Source organism: Hydractinia symbiolongicarpus, chromosome 4, assembly GCF_029227915.1.
Source record: "Hydractinia symbiolongicarpus strain clone_291-10 chromosome 4, HSymV2.1, whole genome shotgun sequence".
NCBI lineage: Eukaryota > Metazoa > Cnidaria > Hydrozoa > Anthoathecata > Hydractiniidae > Hydractinia > Hydractinia symbiolongicarpus.
This window is the reverse complement of record NC_079878.1, coordinates 20,777,840-20,796,724: the sequence shown is the minus strand read 5'-3', so window position 1 is coordinate 20,796,724 and position 18,885 is coordinate 20,777,840. Positions and strand designations below refer to the sequence as shown.

The window sequence follows — 18,885 nt, the reverse complement described above, 5'->3', positions numbered from 1 at the left end:
GTTTCCGTTAATTATGAAGATAAATTAAATTATGCGTAAAAAATTGAATGATAACAGAAAAACAATAATGGCGGTTAAGTTTATGTGCGAAAGGGACGGTGGAATGTTTAATGTTCTGCTGGACTGAATTTATTTTCGTGAAAAATAAAATATTTGGCATTGTTAGTATAGCTTAACGTGCAAACAAAATTAAATAGCTTTTAGTGGTACTCAGAGGCTGTTAAAGTAAGCTTTTGTTTTTTTGCAGTTCAGATCAGGAGGTAGCTACTAGACTAGAAAGCTAGCTATGCTAGCTTTTGTGCACAGGGTATAGTAAAAAAACACAATGAAGGTTTCCTTGAAGACATGTTTAGCAGCTATCTAGCTAGCTCAAATACAACACAAGGTATATACAGGTATACATAACTAATCCTATTTCTCCCGAACAGACCTTCTTTTACACTCTAGCTAATATTCTTTGGAGGCAGAACACACAAACATAAAAAATAAAATCATATGCTGTTGATTTGGTTGAAAAAGATTAAAAACTGGATTAAGAAGTTCATACCATTTAATTAACTAAATAGTTATTCGCTTAATTAAATCGGTTACAGATTAAATAACAATTGATTTTACAGATTAAAAAACAATTTTCTCTGATTGCATGAAATGCAACATCCTATGTTTTATGACTTTTAATCTCTTAGTAAAGCAACAAGCATAAATTTATTGAAAAAAGCCAATTGGTTTGACATAGTGGCCATTTAGTTGTAAATGAGTTTTTAGGGACCCGTTTCGTAAAAAACCGAAACTGTAATATGATAAAAAAGAAGGATGAAAAAGAAAGATATTGAGTTAAAACTTGTTAGGAGATGCTTTTAGGCTGGTCTGATGGGATTAGCATCAAAAATGATTCTGTAATAGCTATACTTTTCGAATTTAGGCAGGCGATAAGATTTTTTTAAAGACAATTATAAATTTTGACCTAACAATTGTAAAATTTTTTAGGCAATACAATTTTATTTAGGTGTATATGCACGATACGACAATAACAGAGAAAAGGAGCCAGTTATTATATACGTCAAAACGTATATATCTGATCTGTATCTGACGTACACATGGTTACGTTGATGACTCAATACTAGTATAATATATAGCTACACCACGCCACTATAATGCCGGCGTGATAAAGCCTCAACTTAGGTTTATAGTTCACGTCAGCAATAAGTCACCCGCAAGACAAAAATGGAATTAGAAAGACTGCATGTGTCTAAAAAAATACTAAAAGCTTAACTATATAGCTAGCCTTGTGGTAGAGCGTTCGCTTTCAGTGCGGAAGGTCTTGGGTTCAAACCCCAGCCGAGTCATGTCAGAGACTATAAAAGTGTGAATCTATCCTTTTTCCTTAGCGTCCAGCATGAGAATAGGATTGATATCTTAGGCGGTTGTCTAGTTGAGTGATTGCTGTGCTTGCACCCCCTTCGCAGGATCCTTGTTGATAGCAGTACCAACAGGAACTGAAGAGGCTATCCTGGGTAAATAATTTCAATAATAAAATAATAATAGGCATCTTCAGTAATTCTAATCACAAAACCCTCTGAGAATTCTGTGGATTGGAAGCTAGCTATAGCTAGGTAAAAGTACTTTTACTTTTAACTATAATATGAAATTAAGATAGCTAAAAATGTGTATAGCTAGCTACCTTGGTTTGCACAACCTTTGTAGCTACAAAAGTACGTCTTGGACCTTTGCTAGCTAGGTAGCTATAGATGGCTGAAAACTTTAAAATAAATATATATTTAAAATTTGTATGTAGCCAAAAAAAGCGAAGGCAGCACTGCAATCATGTTTTCTCGAAGCAAAAACTCAAAACACTTTAACAACTTGTTTCTGATCCAAGATTGTTTTGCATAAATTATAGCAATACGGTGTTCTCGGCGGTTCTTAACAAAATGAGCAAATTATGAATAAATTAAAAATCAGCACGAATCGTGCTGATTTTAACCAGCCTGGCCCAGGGTCATTTCTTCGCGCCGTCTCGAATATCAAAAAAGCGAAAAATTGCCCTGGGAATGAGGTTGGGTATACGCAACGCGTAGCAAACGTGCTCCAAGATTTCGATTCGCAATAACTTGAACGCACTGGGATTTCTTTCGAAAGTTATTTCTCGTGCATGTTCTGCCCGGATAATGAACATTGGCCTGATTAAGTACGGCAGCTTGCCCCGGTTAAGAACAGGGCAGAAAATACATAATCAGGGCAACATAATCAGGACAGGCCGGCTTATTACTCAAAAAATATTATTTGGCACTTATAAAAGGAACATAATCAGGGCAGGCCAGTTTATATACGACAGTGTAATATTATTTCTCACTTATTATAGAACGAACATAATCGGGGCAGGCCGACTTATGTATGACAGTCAAATATTATTCGACACTTATAGAACGAACGTAATCGGGGCCGACCGGCTTATGTATGACAGTGAAATATTATTCGAGACTTATAGAACGAACGTAATCGGGGCCGACCGGCTTATGTATGACAGTCAAATATTATTCGACACTTATAGAACGAACGTAATCGGGGCCGACCGGCTTATGTATGACATTTTTCTATTATTTCTCACTTATTATAGAACGCACATAATCGGGGAAGGCCGGCTTATGTATGACATTTTTCTATTATTTCTCACTTATTATAGAACGCACATAATCGGGGAAGGCCGGCTTATGTATGACAGTCAAATATTATTCGACACTTATACAACGAACGTAATCGGGGCCGACCGGCTTTTATATCATTCGTGACAAGCAAATAGGAAAGTATCGCAAATGAAACGAAATTCGCAATTTACGTGGAGCCTTTTTTTCTTTCGCCAGACAGGATGTCTAGTTTCTTACAAATTCGAAGAAAACGTTCGAAAAAACTTTCATTTAAATTTTTTAATCGTCGGAGCTACACTAGTTTTAGTTAAGCCATGGAAGTTCATCGCCAAAAATTTGAACAATTTGCCCAGCGTTACACAAGCACTGGTAAAAGACCAACGAGTGGCACAATAACAAGAGAGTTCGGGAAGAAAATTTTCCAGAACTTAAAAAGCAATGAGTCGGACAGTAAAAAGGGTACAGAAGCACGTCGCTTCAGATTATTGACCCAGAAGTTTAAGCTGATGAACTGCGAAGAGCTGGGAATGGTGGATATTTTGATTGTGCCTTCACAAGAAGCTGTAAGTGAAAAATCGTGATTTCAAATTTTTAGTTCGATGTTCAACAATGTAAGTAATTATTATAACCGTTACTTTTTTCAAAAAAACCATACAAGTAATCAATCGATACCTGAAGGTTACTTAAGAGTGGCATACGTAGATGAATTCTTTGACATCATACGCTCAATTCACTGTAATGAATTAAAACACGCTGGTGTGAAAAAGACATTCAAAAAGGTATTAGTGTTTTATTATCAGAATTAATAACTATATTTACATAAAAAATTGTACCCTAGACAAAATATAAAGATTGATACAAATAACTACTCAATTCGTATTTTTCCTACTAAGGTTTCAAGTTCATTTTGGGGTATCCCAAGATCGGCTATTGAAGAGTATATCAATCTTTGCGAAACTTGCCACTTAAAACAGCCACAGAAGACTGTACCGCCAATCAAGCCTATTATATCAAATGGCTTCATGAAACGCTTCCAAGTAAGTTCGCACACACCTGAACTAAAATATCAGTCATGATAGCTGAGTGTGCCAGTGAAACTAAACCTTGGAGCTCGTGGTTGCCACAAATATGTTGTAGGTTGATAACAATAGTTCCGAAATGCAGATCAAATTGTCGTTACTTATTTTTCATTTTTTCAATAGATGCCATCAACACACAACAACACAGCGCTACAGGATTTACTCCGTACAAGCTGGTATTTGGACAGCCACCATCAACCACAATCATACCGACTGTTTCAAAACAGTCGAAGGTTATCACTGATTCGAACTTTGATAACGATGAAGACATCGACTTTTCTCCATACCTGTTAAAGAACAAATGAATTACAAACGTCATGCTGAACAGCCACACGATGGTATGTACTTCAACTGAACTGAAATTAAAATTGACGTTTTATTATAAATTTTGTGTTTAATCTTTGTTGTGAATCAATTGTGTAGGCGAAGAGAATACGAATTCGAAGAACGTCACAAATAAAGCACATGTTATTGAAGACGATTGCGAAACTGGTTGTAAGTACTGACACGTTTTTAAAAAAAAAATATAAAAACTTACAAGTGGACCTTCATATTAATGAAAAATAATCAATTTTCAAAGAAGAAACATATAGTACATAAAAATATTTACCATGAAAACCATCAACATGGTGCTTTTCCATTCACAAGACAATAAGAAATAGTAACGTCCATACTCAGTTTTTTTATATTTATATTAATAGTTCTTGCATATATTACAGCATTGTCCACACTCCAACGACATTGGACTCCACGAACAACAGCTTCTAAAAAGATAAAAAAAACGAGAGAGGAGATGGTTCAACGGTTTGAGAAAAACCATTGTTTGAATATATTCTGGCTGATATTGTGAATATATACAGCACGTTTTATGTTCGGTTTAGACATAGATTTTTTCAATATGCTAAGGCTGAATCTAGCTTGGCTACCCCAGACCTTTGTTTATATTCATATTATGTTCTTTAACATGGTTTTATCATTTATCAAAAAGGTGAAGCAGAAAAAATTATCGTACTATACACTCTTTTTATAAGAAAACATTTTATCAGAACAACGAAGAATTAACATAAAATAACGAGTGTGAAACCCTTTGTTAGTTCATATTTTTATTGTAAATACTGCTTTATATCGAGAAGAAATGTATCTTTGACTAATGTTTCATGCTAGCTACATTACCCCATACCTAATTTGCGCGAAAAACTTAGCTATATTAAACATCTTCTAGAAGATTTTTTATCAGATTCAAAACCTTCATTTTTATCAGATTACCACGTTCACAGCTTTGAAATTAGTTCTTTGGAATAACAGGTGTTTAAAACGATAAAATAAACTTACCCACGTACATAAAGATTCGTCAATGTTTCATTTACAAAAGTCGGAAGGAAATGCCAATCGCAGCCTGCCTGCCATTATATCAGCGTTCATAAACCGGTCACCACGACATAATTAGGGCTAAAAAAACATAATCGGACCATGCATACATAATCCGGCTGTCCCGGTTGTAAACGGACCGTTTTCGCAATCTGGGCAGAACATGCACCGCAGCGTAATATTTGGCGATGCATTTCTCAAGCGATGCATTTCAATCTAAGTTATCAAACAGAAGTAGTGGTATTCTGCCCAATCTTAGGACGCTTCCCAATCTTTGAACATAAAATTGCCCAGTCTTAAGACTGGCCTGCCAGTTTTAAGACTGGGCAGGGCGTCACAAGATTGGACAAAAGACCATGTTAGGCCCATCCTTGGCACCTTTTAGGGGCTATTTCTTTCGCACACAAGAATCGGTTCTAAATGCTCCAAGTGCTCCAACTATCATTTCTTTGGTAATTTGGGGCATACAGATTTGAATCTCATGTATGAAAGAAATAGCCCCTTAGATTTTAAAGAAGGGATGTACCACATGAGCTCTGTTTTTTGCAAGTCCCAACAAACATTCTCAGGCACATTAAAGCATCATATTTTGGGTACTGTTGAATTGACCCGCCCAGTTTTTGGACACAGTAGAGTGAAAATCGTAGCTAGCTAGCTAGGTAGCTGGTATTTATATACAGCTTGTAGTAGTGGCTAAATTTTAAAAATAAAATGTTTATATTTATGATGAATCAAAAAAATCGTATTCAACCATATTATTAGTTAGCTAGCTGTTAATTTCATTGGATGAGATGTTATAACAAGCTAGCGAGCTGTAGCCATCTAGCTAGCTAATATCATAGTCTATAGAAGAAAAAACCTTATAGACTATGCTAATATGGTTGAGAAGTTTTAATTTTTTATACATAAAATACTTGGTATATATAAATTTTTGGGCTTTTGATTTTCCAAGAAAAGTTTCAATTTACAGTTTCTATTAAGAGGTAAATTCTAAAAATTTTATTGTTCTGTTTGTCTTCCAAATTGTTCTAAGATTGGGCATGTACGTCCATAGATTGGGCAGTCCAATCTTAAGACTGGGCAGTCCAATCTTAAGACTGGCCACCCATTTGTCACTGTCGGAAGATTGGCCTGGCCAGTCTCAAGACAGGGCGCGTCCAAGATTGGGCAGAACAGTGACATTTAGGGCATGGACAACTAAAATATGGTAAACGACTTTGCTCCTCAGTATATATAAACAGATTGCTTAAGGAGATGGTAATTCTGTTTGTACTTTTTGTCACTGTCTTTTTCAATACCGCAACTAGAATCTACAGCCTTTTTGATTGTAGAGTTAAAAAGACACGATGGATTTAGATTATTTTGTAGTATCATCCTAGTTTTAGATGAACTAGTATGGAAATCCTTCTAGTTGTTGCATGCTCTGCAAATTCAGTGTATATTAATCCAGAAACAAGAAAGATTAAAGATTTCCGCCATTAGCAATAATCTGAAAAAGTACTAAACTTTGAAGAGGACTGAGTAATATGGGGGAACAAAATCATTGAATATTCTAAAATTTTAAAATTCAATTTTTGATTGTTATTGTAACTGTAAATCATAGCTAACTTAACTTACATAAACTTCAATTCTCTATAAGAACAATTTTAAAAGAAAAATAATAAACCTGAAAATTGATGAATAATAAAAGCAAAATAAGAACAACCGCAAGGCTGAAAATTTATTTATTTTCTCTTTTTCTCTGAAAAACAACCTGGAAAAGGTTTTTTTTACATTATCAGTTGCGAAAGGTTTTTTCAGACTACATATTCTTATTTTTTCTTTTATAAACACACTTATCTTTCACCAAAAATATTCAGCCACTATAATTCCTCTTTAAATTAAAATTCATGAATAATTAATTATTCTGCTGAATATAGCTTTAGTCTATGCGCTTGCAAAATTGTACAGAAGGAAATTACGTAATTATTAAAGGGAAACGTTAATAACATCAAAGATGGCACATTTATAAGATGATCTTCATTATGCTACACTGCACAAGCTTTAACTTTTGATAGCATATAAACTTTAAAATAAATCATTGGATAATAAAACAATTTGTTGCACTGTTAGGATTCTTATTGGCCTAAAACTCATTTTAGCCTTGTTCTCAGAAAAAAATCTGGATATCGCTATGGATAGCGCTATCTTCATCTATCTTTCTATCTCCTCAGGCGATTTTAAAGATTTCGTCTTCGCTGGCGCAAATCAACAACTAATTTTTGGTACTTTAGGGCTATTGCTACCATGTGGCAATTCATAGTTAATCCTGTGTCAGTTACGCTTTCTGCAATGAAAATTAAAAATTAAGTAAAAACTTATCTTTGTGAAAAATAAAATATAGCATATAAATTTTTTGTAGATTAGCAAATCAAAATGAGAAAAACCAAACCATTTTATAAATACATTTTATAAGTTATTTTAATATTATTTAGAGCACACGTCTGCAGCAGGTCAGTGGCATATAACGCGTATCAAGCCCAACAACTCTACAGAGTGGCTTATCAAAATTACCGAACTAAGACTGGCTGGTTTGGTTGGTCACGCAAATCTGTATACAGGTTTGAAATAACTTTTATTTTCCAATTTTTAAATAGCTGTGAAAGATATTGTTAAATATCTAGCAAATACACTGAATACAGATAGACTCAACGGTTCGTTAGTTTGATTTTGCAAAACTACAATGGTTCGATTAATCACACGCCTGAAACGATTTAGGCATGTGAGAAAAAAGCAGTTCTTTAAGAAACTGGAACTTATTTGTCTACTTTAATATTTTTCTGTCTCTTTTGATTTCGTCTTTTGTCTTCATCTTTTGCTCGTTGAATATAATTGATTATTTATAATGTGAGCACTTTCTGCACAATTGAAGAGCTAAATCAAATACTTTCCTGTAGAGAATGGAATAAATTAGTAATACACCGTTAAACTTCCTACCGAATCGGCTGGTTTATTTTGTTTACTGATTTTTAAATTTAATATACTTATTTTAATATACTCATCATTATCATCATCATTCTCGACTTAACGTCTGTTTATGGAAAACAGACGTTAAGTGCATGGTTGCATGGGGTATATTTATGACTCTCTTCCAATCTGATCTAGACTGTGTTAGATCCAAACTCAAATTCTTCTGCATCAAGTCTGTCCTTATTAACTCCTGTCAAGTTTTTCACGGTCTACCTCTGGGCTTTGCCCCAGAAACTATTAAGTCTCTACAATCTCTTACCCAATTATCCTTTCAAAGTGTCCCAACCAACTCAATCTTCTTATTTGAATAACATCCCTAATGCTACGGATACCTAACCTGCTTCTTAGCTCATCTGAACTCTTTCTGTTTTTTGCTACACATCCGCCTAACCATCCTCATATCATTGCTATTTAAACTGTCAAGATTTTCCTGCTTCACTACCCATTTCTCAATACCGTTCAACATAACAAGGCCTCATACAACCTACCTTTTTTATCAATTGACAAGACTCTGCTCTAGACTTTTCTGCATTCACTTTTAACCCTTTATCTTCTAGTCCTTTCTTCCACTTCAAAACTTCTTCTAATTCAACTAACTCTATGAGAACCAAATCATCTGGATACGATAACTCCCATGGGCAACCTGTTCTGAACTCCATGGACAGCGCTTCTAAAAATAAAACAAGCAACAAAGGACTAAGTACAGAACACTGATGTACACCAACATTTACACTAAATTTATCACTAAGTGAATTGTAATCCTCTAGCATTGCTGTACATAGACTGTAGCATCTTAACTAGCCACTCATTCACACCTAATTTACTCATAGCCCGCCAAATAACTTAACGCGACACTCTATCAAAATTCTTTCTAAATCTACAAAAAGCAAAATAGACATTCTTTCTCTTTCCTAAATACTTTTACCGAAGCTGTGCGAGTAAGAATATTGCATCTGTAGTGCCATGCCTTTGAACTAAACCAAGTTTCATCTCATCTACATCATTATTCTTTCTCTAAGTAACTTATCAATCACTCTTTCAAAAACTTTCATTACGTGATCAACCAACTTCAACCCTCTATAGTTACATTTTTCTAATGTACCACCCTTGCTCTTAAAGCACTTCACAAGCAAACTAAACTGTCAATCTCTCTCCTTTATAACCCAATTAGCAAGACTTTTAATAAGCTAAACTTCAGTACATCCAGATGCTTTTACGATATCTGTAACAAAACCTGATACTCTGGCAACCTTGCCAATCTTCATTTTCCTAATAGCTTTCGCTACCCATTCTGTCTTGATCTGCACACCTAACCCTTCTCCAACATCATCGTCCGGCAAATAATACCCTCCCTAATCAATCTCAGTGTTAAGCAACCTCTAATAATTACTCTCTCAAGCTAGCTTTTTCTTCTTTTTTGTGCTAGCCAAGAGAGCTGCATCTTTACATGTACACTATTCACCTACAACATCTTGATTAGTCTTCTTCATTTGCTTTGCTATATCGAACACCTCATTGCGCTGGTCTTCCCTTCTTAACACATCTGCAATTCTGTTACTCTCTGCTTTTAAATTTGCCTGTTCCTGTATACACTGCTGAACGAACAAGATGCTCAGCTTCTAAGTAAATATTTTTACTACCACCGAACTTTCACTCTTTTTAAAGTTTCCTCTTTTCATTCATACACCAAAAGGACCAGCTATCTCTAGTTTGTCATTTTGTCCATTTACAGGTATCATCAAAAGCATCGAGAAAACACTTCTTTAAAGTAGTTAAAGTATTTTAACATTTTGACTATCACATTGACCACTGTGGTCAACTGCTGAACTTTTGCACTAAATTTTCTTGTTACAATCTCTTCCTTCAGCTTTCAGACTTTACGACGCAGCCCATACTCTCTCTCTTGGCTTCTTTAACACTCTTCGAGATAATATCACAAACCAACAACCTATGCTCCACCATCATTTTGAAAAATAAATGTGCTTTCCAATTGACTTATTTTGCTTCAAAAACCTGCTCTGGGGGGTTTAATATGTGTAATGAAATCCACTTTTACATGTGCTAGTTTCCTGGGAATATTTTATAATTTTGAAGCTGGAAATTTAGAGTTAATTTATCATGTCCATATGCATAGTTATGTTAATGACGAGATGCATCTCTGTTTTTTATGATCGCTAATTAGACAAAGCTTTGTATCATTTGTTTTTAATTTTCTTGTACATTTGTCGTTTACACAATGCCTCCAATTTTTTGTATTTTAAATTATCTTACCTTCAAACTCTATACGTGTGTCTATACACATAGACAGCAAAATAGATTATAACACTGTTATACTGTTCTATAAAAAGTTAAGGGCTGCTATAAATGTATTTCTAATTTTAAGAACATACTCAACTGGTTACTATCAGCAACAACTCGTCACCAGGTACAAGTATACATATGTGTGTTGCAGTGGATGGTCAAGAGTAAATAATGGATGTCCCACACGTGAGTAGAAAAATTCTCTAAAACACAGTTTAAAATGCATGTTTTATGAACTTTAGGGCAATATAACTTGGAAATAGGGTGGTGACGTAATAATTATTCTTGAGCAAACTAATAGATACCACCTTGGATGTGACAAATTTCCCCAAAATTGACCATTCAATTTGAGACCAACAGATCATAGACACAGAAAAACCTTTTACTAATCACTCTGTCAAGAGGAAATGATCCTATGCCTTTCTTAATCAGCGTTTACGCCTCTTCACAGTAGAAGCAATTTTTAAAATAAATTTCTTTAAGATGAAAGGGTCTGTGCTAGCATCATCAACATTTTTATAATCAATCGTATTTCTTTACTTAGTCTGGTCTAACATTTTTTCTATATGAGCTAATATTATCTTAATAAAATGACCGACTATTGAATATCTAAAAATTAGATCTCATGCAGGTGACTATGAGCACCTAGGTCACAAATTAAGCTTATTCCCAAAAGCTTGGCTAATTTCAACTCTTATGCAACATAAAGATTTCACAAAAAGAAGAATTTTACACAATTCGTTGAAAATGTGTTTTGAATAGACTGATTTTGAAAGTCGACAAAAACTTTTAACTCATTTGGACTCACATGCTTAAATTTTTTTTGTTAAACGAATTGGTCATTTACTGTGAGGCAAGGTGTTGTCTAAAATTTATCAAAAATTTAAAGAAGCCTTGAAAAAGACAAGACAAGACAACAAGCCTAAACTATCTATGAGGTGAGGTGAAATTATTCTCTTTTTAGGCTATCTAGAAAATAAATATTGTTAACATTATCGTGTGACATGGCAGCTAGATAGTTATAGTTAACAAATGTGTAACAAATAAGAAAAATATTTTGTATACTTTTTACTAGCTAGCTACAGTCAGTAAGAAAAAATGTTGGCATGTTATTACAAATCTTGAAATCTGTTCATACAAGTAGATGTAAGCGTACGCGTACGCTCAAGTTTCACACCTTTTTCTCGGAGGCGGTAGTTGTTTGTCTTTTGTTCTTATTAATTATCTTGCGAGTCTTGTAAGTCATTAACTTGCGCGTAATAAACAAAAGATTATCGAAGAAAAAATAGCTTATTATAACTGCGCGTAACTATTGTTAAATAGTGTTAACATAACTATTCCCAATAGCATAATTGCAAATGTTATCAACTCTATCAATGTGACACGAAGAGCCATTGTTTAATATTTTTATTAAACAATTGTTTTGCGTGGAAACTAAATAAACTAGCGAGAAGGCATTGTTGGTTGCGCGGGTTAAATAAAGCTTTTAAGAGATAGAAATTATTATATTTTAACAAAGATTGAAACTTTAATTTTAATAGAAATGTTATTTTAGATTGCATTTTAAAACTTTAAAAACGAAAAACGGCGATAGAAATGTTTTTTTAGATCGCATTTTAAAAGTTTAAAAACGAAAAACGGCGATAGAAATGTTTTCTTAGATCGCATTTTTAAAGTTTAAAAACTAAAAACGGCGATAGAAATGTTTTTTTAGATCGCATTTTAAAAGTATAAAAACGAAAAACGGCGATAGAAATGTTTTTTTTAGATCGCATTTTAAAAGTTTAAAAACGAAAAACGGCGATAGAAATGTTTTTTTAGATCGCATTTTTAAAGTTTAAAAACGAAAAACGGTGATAGAAATGTTTTTTTAGATCGCATTTTAAAAGTTTAAAAACGAAAAACGGCGATAGAAATGTTTTTTTTTAGATCGCATTTTAAAAGTTAAAAACAAAAAACGGCTATAGAAAAGATTCGTTATATCACATTTTAAAAGTTTAATAACGAAGAGCGACGATAGAAATGATTTTTTAGAAAGTTAAAGAACGAAGAACGGCGATAGGAAAGCTTCGTTAGATAGTGTTTTAAGTATTTAAAATGTTATCAACTCTATCAATGTGACATGGCGATCCATTGTTTGATAGTTTTATAAAATAAAAGATTTGCGCGAAAACTAAATAGACAGCGAGATGCATTGTTTAAATCTTTTAAGAGATAGAGCTGTTGCGCTGAAAAAAAACAAAGACAATGTTTTTAACAATAAGGTGTAGGTGATACTATAAAACGTCAAAAGTTATATTTTTAGATTTTTTTAGAACGTAGGGTTTTCCCGTTTGCGTTGCTAAACGTTGCTTTTTATAAAAAGAACTTTAAAGTTTCGCATGTTAAAAAATATGTTTCGACGATAAAGAAATATTACTAAAAGTTTTAAAAGTAGCATTAGTTTTTTTTTAAATATTTAGATCATTGCATTTCTTGTTTTTTAAAAGAGCTTGTGTTTTTTAAATATATCAGATTAAAATCGCGTTACTATAATTAGTTTCGTTGTTAAAAAAAATTAAAATTCAATGGCCTTCGCGTTTAATTTTTTCTCGCGCAGAGTATTGTTTTTAAACAATGTTTCTTGCTATGCTTTTGTTTTTAACACGAAGTAATTATTTTCGCGCAATTTGAAAGGAACTCGCTATCCTATTGTTTTTTTTAATGAAAGCAATTATTTTTGCAAGTTGAGCGTACGCGTACGCTTACATCTGGACTATCTTAAAAGGCTTGACGCTTGAGCATCATCTCTCTAGACTGAAGTAGGTCGCTCTCAAAAAATCTTTATTATATATAACTAAACATCGGAGTTGAACTTATTAGGCTTTTATTCACCAACGAAGTCCCAATCATTTTTTATCACAAACACCATACGAAAAACAACTCCTCGACTTCGGAGGATTCTAAGCTTTCTCAAAAGATCTGTAGACATTATTCTCATATACTATGGAGAGACAGTTAGTATCATGCTTTTGCTTCTGCTATTCTAAAAGGAATTTTGTCATTTTTTTATCAGTACATGCTTATAGGACAATCAACTTCCCCTTCCCTTCCGCAATAAATTGTTAAAGCCTGTACAAACCTTGTATCACTCGAGAATCGATTCACTCGAGAATGGAAAAAGAAAACGATGGAAAAAAGAGTGTTTAAGTGGGTAGGAAATAATAAGCACCTGTACTAAGATTTCAAATAAAACAGTCGTTATCAAAGCTATCACTTGAGTCAACCAAATTTGAGTTCACAGATTGTCAACCTGGCTCTCACAGCACTTTTCCAGCTCTCTTATATCAGGAACAACACTACAAAAACATTTGGGAACCAGATTGCACAGTTTTTAACCCTAATAAACCTGGGCTTTTTAGGTCTGCTATAGCACCGGGAGGATAGGGGGTAGGGTGGGATGAAGTCATCACCACCTGTAGTGACGTCATCAAATACGAAAGGTAATCTGCTCTGTAAAATATCAATTTTGGTCCGTAACTTATATATTCTGGTCTGTAAATTACACATCTGGTCCTTATTTTATCTTACACATATGATTACTTTCAAATGTTTATTTACTGAATCATTTTTGGCTAAAGATTTAGCATAGAAGAAGATAACAAAAAAACATTAACTTTAAATATTTTAACCCCTGTTCACAAATGGCTTACCCCCGGGAATGTACAAAAAAAAAATTTTTTTTTTAGAATCACAAAGTTTAATAAAAGTTCGGAAAGGGTCTAATAATGAGTACAAAAAAGATTTTGAAAAAAGAAAAAGCTGCGGACATTTTAAGCCCCCTCCCTCCACCTCCTAGGGTTAATATCTACAAACCCTGTAAAGGTTGTTTCTAGATTTTACTATAATATGTTATTCCGTAAGGGTTTGATGGTAGTGCTAGACTTATCACATACAACATCATCAAAATAAAATTCACTCAACTGTTTGCCTTCTTAATTAAGTGGATTATTCTGCAAGCCCTTCAAGTAGTAGGTAAAAATACTATAAGTGTTGTAAAAAAGCATCTTGCAAATTGACATAGTTCTCACGATACGTTTCTTTGGTATAGATGGTTATTTAACCTGAAAATGAGGTATCTGCAAATGTCAAATTTTATTAACCCCTGTTTTCAATAATTAAGGTGTTTTAATTTAAAAATTTTCTATTTTCCTTTTTATGTTGGTGGGTAATTGAAATAATTAACCATTCTTATAAATCAACTAGAGTTGACGTTAATATTATATCAATTACAAATTTTCTAACAAGGCAATAAGACATCATGTATCATTTTACAGTCGAATTCAATAAAACAATTTTTTATAGCAATTTGTGCAAGTGGGTGTGGTAATGGAAGATGTACAAGTCCAAACAAATGCACATGTCACAGTGGTTACTATGGAGACAAATGCCAACATGGTAAGGATATTAAAACGAAGTTATTACAAAGTTTATACAACAGAAAGGACATACTAAGGATATATTTATTCTGATTTGCTTTCTGTATTTACTAGACATAAATGAGTGTTCTTCAAGCCCATGTGATCACAATTGCCAAAATCTACCTGGTACATATGCTTGTACTTGCAGAGATGGTTTCACGAAAACTAATCCTAACATTCCTACTGATAGATCCTGTTCAGGTATGAGAAGCAGAAGTCATACTTCGGCATTGTAGACACAAATACTAAATTTCAATTGTTTTTATGATCTTTTTTGTTTTTGTAACCCTATTTATGACGGAATATAAGAAACAACGAGAAAGTTGTTGGTGCTAGAATATCCTATGAACATACTTACTATTGAGCTGAATATCAACAATGTTTAATGATGACTGTCCACAGAATGTTAATATCTGTATTTTTTAAATACAAATCTATTTTATTGACATGTATTTATAACCATAGATGTGAATGAATGTTCTGTTCCTCCATGCTCATGTGACAGCTTTTCTTCAAGTTGTGTTGCTTCCTGTAGAAATACTGTTGGAAGTTTTTCATGTTCATGCAGTACAGGATTTCAATTGAATTCTGATGGAGGAACTGTCTGTGTGGGTAAGTGAGTTAATTTTTAAAACACAACCCTAGAAAACTTTTGCTACTTTCGATGTTGCATTTTTTAAACCATGATAAATTGTGAGAAGCAGCTGGCTCTTAAGAGAGAAAAAAAAAAATATATATATATATAAATTAAATTACTTCTTTTACACCTCTTGTTCAAGTAGAGTGCTCCGCACCCGTTTTTAAATGGGTACAGCAATATTTATTTGTAATAAAAGAAAGAAAAACTCGTAAATCTCAAGACTCAGAGTTTCATCTATTTCTTTAATAATTGTCAGTTGAGATATGAACGTTACAATGACATCTGTCCCTTGTGTCGTAATTAACTATCTTATACTTTGTTTATATGCCTACATTTTGTTATAAATTTTGATTGTTTATTAAGTATATAGGTTGTTGTCATTAGATAATGCTATAACAAGTTTTTCATTTAAACACAAGTTACATTTTTTGGTTGTTAGATTGTGCACACTTTCTAAGTACTCTCCATGTGATTCGCGGAATAAATCCACAGTTTATAATTTTATGGTACTTTTTTGAAAGTTCTGTATAATTTGCGTATCACAAGAAATCTTTCAAAATTAACAGAACAGGCAAAGTGGATGTGCTTATTTTCCTTTGATGTAGCCGAAAAAGTATTGTGTCTAACTTGTTAATCTTTCTGATGTTACAGCGCGACGTCAATGCATTTAGACTGACGTCAATGCTTTTAATAAGATTGGTGAAGCCTTGTAGTAATAACATTGTAGTGCATTGTGCATTGTAGTAATAACTTTGAGGCCAATTAACTTTGAAACGAGGTAGTGAAGTCAGTTGTTTTTCACCGCGTTAATAACTATGGACAACCTGTGGCTAAATTGGTTAAGTTTCCTAAACCTGAGTGCCTAAATCCGTTTCGGAATGGACGAGTTGATGACGTCTTTAAAAATTTTTGTCTAACCCCAATATCTCTTTAAAGCGTTCAACAAAAGTACATGACCCTATAAATTTTCTTGATCAGCGCTTCAAGATCTATACCAGTCAGGGATAACCGCAAATTAGGCTATCACACCAAATTAGGATAGTAGCTTTTTTCATAGACTAGTTAGGAGATCAGCTCCTATTTAGGAGATGTGTTTTCTTCTTTTACAATTATCTAGACAACCACGTCTGGTCGCACCATCTTTTTTCGGAATTAATGTTGCTCATTACATCATCTTCGTTACGAGCAAAATTTTTTATAGTTTGCTTTACGGGACTAAAAATTATGCGTCAAAAATCTTTAAATCGGCTGATTAGACAAGAAATAGTCTATTTAGGCTATGCACCACTATGTTGAAAATATGCGCGCTGGAAATTTAACCCTTTTCAGCAAAAACCATGTTGATAAACTAATTAAGGGAGATAAATCGCCTAAATAGGCTATCGTAGACTAATTAGACTATCTAATTTGCGGTTATTCCTGACTGTATGATTAAGGTATACAAATCTGTAAAGAAAATTTTTTTGTGCTTTTGAGACTTTGCTCACGTTAGCAAAAGTTTTAAACCTTTAGCTATATCTTCTTAACCCTTCCAGTGTTTTTGTTTCCACCCCGGTCCTGCCAGACGCCATCAAAGTTATGGTTCCCTTTTCCATGTACTCCTGTCTAAGTGGATTTTTTCAGTGTTTTTTGTTCATTATACGTTTTGGAATGGAGGGTTCCTGACGTTTGCGAAAGAATTTTTATTCCTATACATTTTCTTGATCAGAATTTCAAGATCTACACTGTTGAGGCCCAGGTAAACAATATGTAAAAAATATTCTTTTATGTACGTTGGTTGATCTTTGTTGACATCTGCAAAATTTTGAGACCTTATTTCATTAAATGGTCATAACAATACATGATCCGTATACTATTTAAAACCAAGTTTCAAGTTCTTTACTTCTGCCCAGGTGGATTTTTCACAGGAAGAAACCTCTGTTACGATGTGAAAGTGATTTTTGGTATCTGAAATGTATTTTAATAAGCAAATGATCAAGTCTCATCTGCTTTTTAAACACTTTTCTTGTTTTTTTTTTCAGATATTGACGAGTGTTCTTCTTCAACACTTAATGCATGCCAGCACCATTGCTACAACACACCTGGTTCATTTTCTTGTCATTGTCAAACCGGGTACAGATTATCCAATGATTCTAGGACATGCACAGGTAATATTATTTTTGACCAATAAGGTATTACTGACTGAGGCATTTTTTTTTTAAAAAAATAGATGTGTTAATTTGTTACATTTGTTAACTATTATTTCTATCTTGAATTTGCTATCCTTTTGCAAAAGCCAAAAGTCATTGCATTATTAATTTTGTAATAAAATTTGCCATGTTTAAAAATATTTATAAAAATATGTATTTCATTATATGAAAAGTAAAAGCAGAAAAGCTTTTACTTTTAATAAAATGAAATATATATTTTTCAAAATACATATTATCAATTTTGTTGTCTATTGTTGCCGTTCTCTCATGCACACGAAACAAATTGCTATCTTACTGACTCATTCCCGCTTTTCAATTAAAATTAAAAAATAATACAATAAGTGTGTCGGTTGGAATGTAACAGGTGATGTGGATGTGTTCATTTTCCTTTGATCTAGCTGCAAAATACACGCCTCAAAAGTTAACCGACAAATTAAGCGTTGTGACGTCAATGACACCAATTTAACGTCAGTATGTTAATTTAAATTAATAAAGCTATTACAATGCAGTTATCACTTTGAGACCAAATAACTTGGAAACAAGTTGGTGACGTCAGTAAGACTAAATTAAGTCTGTTTCTAAACCGATGGGTTCATGACATTATCAAAGTACCTTTAAAACTCAATATTTCTGTAACCGTTTGTGAAAAGTATATGATCCTATAAATTTAATTATTTTTGTAAAATTTTGTTAATATTGTGGTTCTAGTACCTCTGCATTTAAACCTGTTATCTAGGACTTCTGGTCAAAGGGGCTTTTAAAATATAAATAAACTCCAATATTCTCCTTTCATATTTTTAAATAATTACATTGGCAGTTTCTTAAAGTGCAAAAAATAGGATGTTGGAATTGAATCAAGATTGTACACTAGCGATAATAATTTGATTTTTCTCATTAGACATCAATGAATGTAGGTCCCTTAACGGAGGATGTAATCAGGTATGCGTCAATCAGATTGGCTCATTCCTATGCGCATGTCGAAAAGGATTTCGATTGTTATATGACAAAAAGAGTTGCGAGGATATCAATGAGTGTTCCATTCAAGCTCCTTGCGACCTTTCAAAGAGTATGTGTCGCAACTACCCTGGCTCATATCAGTGTGTTTGCAAGAAAGGATATCAAATGCATCCAAACAACAGAACATGTATAGGTAAGTTTTAATGATCAGTTTGTTGCAAAAGTTTTCTAAACATA

General features: G+C 33.3%; 1 protein-coding gene and 1 long non-coding RNA gene across 4 annotated transcripts in view; one reads left to right on the top strand and one right to left on the bottom strand.

The window, feature by feature from the left end:
- Nucleotides 1-18,885, top strand: part of LOC130641759 (uncharacterized) — a 42,983-nt gene that overhangs the window by 11,010 nt on the left and 13,088 nt on the right. For all 3 annotated transcript variants that reach the window (XM_057448706.1, XM_057448705.1, XM_057448704.1), the window contains exons 2-8: nucleotides 7,567-7,692; nucleotides 10,485-10,588; nucleotides 14,747-14,839; nucleotides 14,935-15,063; nucleotides 15,328-15,474; nucleotides 17,524-17,649; nucleotides 18,590-18,841. In XM_057448706.1, the coding sequence (XP_057304689.1) occupies nucleotides 7,567-7,692; nucleotides 10,485-10,588; nucleotides 14,747-14,839; nucleotides 14,935-15,063; nucleotides 15,328-15,474; nucleotides 17,524-17,649; nucleotides 18,590-18,841 (977 nt within the window). The remainder of the gene's footprint in view (nucleotides 1-7,566; nucleotides 7,693-10,484; nucleotides 10,589-14,746; nucleotides 14,840-14,934; nucleotides 15,064-15,327; nucleotides 15,475-17,523; nucleotides 17,650-18,589; nucleotides 18,842-18,885) is intronic.
- LOC130641760 (uncharacterized) lies at nucleotides 3,420-5,226 on the bottom strand. Its single transcript, XR_008982502.1, has 2 exons — nucleotides 4,335-5,226; nucleotides 3,420-4,011 (listed from the first exon to the last, which is right to left on the bottom strand). It is a non-coding gene; the product is annotated as an uncharacterized LOC130641760 (long non-coding RNA).